Source organism: Atta colombica, unplaced genomic scaffold (assembly GCF_001594045.1).
Source record: "Atta colombica isolate Treedump-2 unplaced genomic scaffold, Acol1.0 scaffold121, whole genome shotgun sequence".
NCBI classification, from domain to species: Eukaryota; Metazoa; Arthropoda; class Insecta; order Hymenoptera; family Formicidae; genus Atta; species Atta colombica.
The window spans coordinates 11,963-15,143 of NW_017259208.1; the positions used below are offsets into that span (position 1 = coordinate 11,963).

The following is a 3,181-nucleotide window of genomic DNA, read 5'->3' on the forward strand; positions in this document are numbered from 1 at the left end:
CTCTTCATTCAGTCAAAAACATATTTTTTCATCAAACAATAAAAAAAAAATCTCTTATTAAAAGTCAATAAGAATTAAATATTTACTTGTGCTGTTCGGTCCCAACCGTCAGAACAGTGGACTAGGACTGAAGTTTTATGATTTTCAACTTTGTCCACAATTCTTACAGCTCCAGCAAGAACACATTTGATATGCTTAAGCCACATTGTTGATTCTATGCCTGATAGCCATCGAGCCTCGTCAATTGTGGGAAAACATAATTCTAGAAATAAAGCAAACGTAAATTAAAAAAAAAAGAAAATATTACATTAATATATTTATCAAATTTAATTTTTTTTAGACAAATCTACCTTTTAACTTCCTAAGACTTTCTCTCATGACATGTATATTGTGAATATCGAGAAAGACTAATTCCGCATTCTGATAAGCATCTTCGCTTTCATATCCACCACCTTTCGCTTTATTCGCTATCGCGTTTGGCATCGGTCGAGCATCCATTATAAAGAGTTTATGACTTTGTGCGTTGGCATCCATTATCAATTGCACATATCTCTCGTCCTCGCGACTTCGTTTGCCGCCGACACCAACTAATGGCTGAGCACAACGAGTTATCGTCGCTTGGCTTTCTGGATGAATCCATGAGAGAACCGGAAGTCTACCTCTACTTCTAAAAGATGCAGAGGCTTGAAGATCTTCGTCAGTCGCTGCAGCAGGTACTGCCCAGACAGCTGGATAACTGTCGCATAGCGAATACGTATCATTGATTTTTGATATTTTCCACATATCGTTATTTACACCCTGAAATTCAACGAGAAATGATATAAAGTTTTGAACAAACTATTATAATATCGCTAAAACTATTATAATATTAAAGTTTTTTTCAAATTCTATACAAGATATGCTTCTTGATATATACCATTCTTTTTAATTCTGCAATAGGTTCGTAAACATTCCAACCATTTTCAGAAAAAGTCTCAGAGTATTCAAAGGCAAAAAGAGGTAATTTGTGAGATAATGGAAAAGAATACTGTTGTAGTTTTTCAAATACGTCTCGTCTGGAATGGTTTTCTTGTTTATGAGCAAATCTAAGATTCCTCATATCCTTACAAAACACCTCGATTCCGTAAGAATTTTCTCCTCTACTCGACGCACCGCCGACTTTTTCAATTCGACTAACGACCCCCAACGGCACTTCGACGACATAAGGCGTTTCTCGATCTATACTACGAAAATGAAGCTTGTAATTTGTAACACTAAGAATCCCTCTGGCAGGCCCCGAATAAGGACACAAATAGGTAACTTCATGTGCAATGCCTTGCATTCGTTCTCCATTCAAGAGCGGTGGTCCCGTGTCTCCTCCAGACAAATTCTAATCAAAATAGCAATACAAATAACCAACTGAAAATATTGTGTAATAGTAAATTTTATGATAGAAGAAAAATTTTTTATTTTTCTGCAACTTCAACAGAAATAAAAGGCAACAACAGTAAATATGTTGCATAGTAAAAGTGAAATAATAGGAAAATATTTTACACAACAGAACATCGTATTTCAACAAAAATATATTTTACTATTCATGGATTATCATTGAATATTTGTATCAACAAAAATGCCATGACATAAATAAAAGTAAGAATCGTGTTATACTTAAGCATTCACTACAAACTCACTTTTACTTGATTATCTTTTTTAGCTTCTAAAGCAGAGACTATATTATTATCTGTTGAAGTGGAACTTGAAGAAAAACTTTTTGAATGTGAAGCTTTTTCCCAACTCTCCTAAAGAAATTTATAGATTCACTCGAGATTTAATAAATAGTAATGTATTATGTTATAATCAATGTTATAATCAAATAAATTCTGCTTTATACCGATTCCTGGCCCATTTTTGAATTAAGCGAACTGCTCTTGCTGTCTGAGTTGAGAGAATCTGAACTGGCATTCTTCGAATTGCTTTGTTCTATACCTAGAAGTTCTGCACTGCCTCTCTTTTCCATACTTGTATTAAAGATAGTCTCAAATTCTCTACTTTCGTCGCAATGACATTCTTGTTTACATCTTTATTCACTGTTATCTATGATTATATAAACCGTCTGCACCTGTACACAACCAATTATAAGACCATGCATGGTAATTAATTTAAAAAGTGCCAATATAATTAATTATTTTTAAGTTAATATTAAGCTCAAAATTCTTGAATTAATAGAATTAAAATAACAATAAATTTTCTAAATACTTAATTAGACAGAATATATATCTTCATATTTCTGAATATATTTATTAATAAATAGTTTTCAAATATATTTCGGGTATATAAAGCATGTCAAAACACTTAAAAAATATATAAACAATGTAATATTTAAATAAATTTTCTGTGCTAGGATCTTGACATTTGTCTCTATGACATAACCTCACAAAGTTCGCAGCGCTCGTAATAATGTAATGATAAAATAATCTTAATTAATAAACTAACGATAGAATTATTGAAACGCGATAAAAACGGCACATACTTTCACAGAAAACTTACGACGAAAAAAGAATTTAAGAGTACGATACAACCGGAATTGGGAGCGAATCATGTCATGCCACGCCCAGAGGTGTACGGATTCGTTTTATTATCCTCGGAAACGTGCACAAATTTCAGCCGTATTAAGGCCCATGTGATGCACTGATACGAACCTGCTTCACTTTATATTTATGTAATGTATCTCGTAGCGTTTGTTCCTGTCAGTGCAACGTATTTTTGACAGACGCGGCCATTTTGCACGCGATCCTCGACAGGTGACGCTGTGCTATCTCTTCTCAACTTCGTGTACATAATGCACCTGTTTTAGAACGTCTCACCATCAAATGAAAAAACAATTAAATTAAAGAATGTGCATTTAAACTTTCTAAACATCTGTTTCTAAACAATATTTTTTCAATATATTCCCATTTTGATTATTTTGTAAAATTACTATTTGTTTTATAAATAAAAATTAATTAAGATAATTTTTAGATATATATATATATATATATACTTTAGATACAACATACTTATAACTTATAACATATTCACAACATACTTATTTTTAGATACAATAAAACTCTTCTCTTCATGTCTATCTATTTTAAATTCAATTAGTATATTTTTGGATAATCTATTATGAATGGATTTATATACTGTGAACACATATTTTTTT

At 31.8% G+C, this 3,181-nt stretch overlaps 1 protein-coding gene across 4 annotated transcripts in view; it reads right to left on the minus strand.

Annotated features, from left to right (window-relative positions):
- Window positions 1-2,759, minus strand: part of LOC108694611 (myotubularin-related protein 2) — a 4,285-nt gene extending 1,526 nt beyond the window's left edge. The window contains exons 1-6 of one of the 4 annotated variants that reach the window (XM_018204188.1): window positions 2,679-2,759; window positions 1,871-2,098; window positions 1,671-1,778; window positions 917-1,369; window positions 351-798; window positions 87-262 (exon numbers count right to left, since the gene is read on the minus strand). In XM_018204188.1, the coding sequence (XP_018059677.1) occupies window positions 87-262; window positions 351-798; window positions 917-1,369; window positions 1,671-1,778; window positions 1,871-1,996 (1,311 nt within the window). In that variant the 5' untranslated portion in view covers window positions 1,997-2,098; window positions 2,679-2,759. Of the gene's footprint in view, window positions 1-86; window positions 263-350; window positions 799-916; window positions 1,370-1,670; window positions 1,779-1,870; window positions 2,099-2,526 lie in introns of those variants that run through there. The other 3 variants (XM_018204189.1, XM_018204191.1, XM_018204190.1) reach the window with 3 other exon arrangements.
- Between the last annotated feature and the right edge of the window lie 422 nt (window positions 2,760-3,181).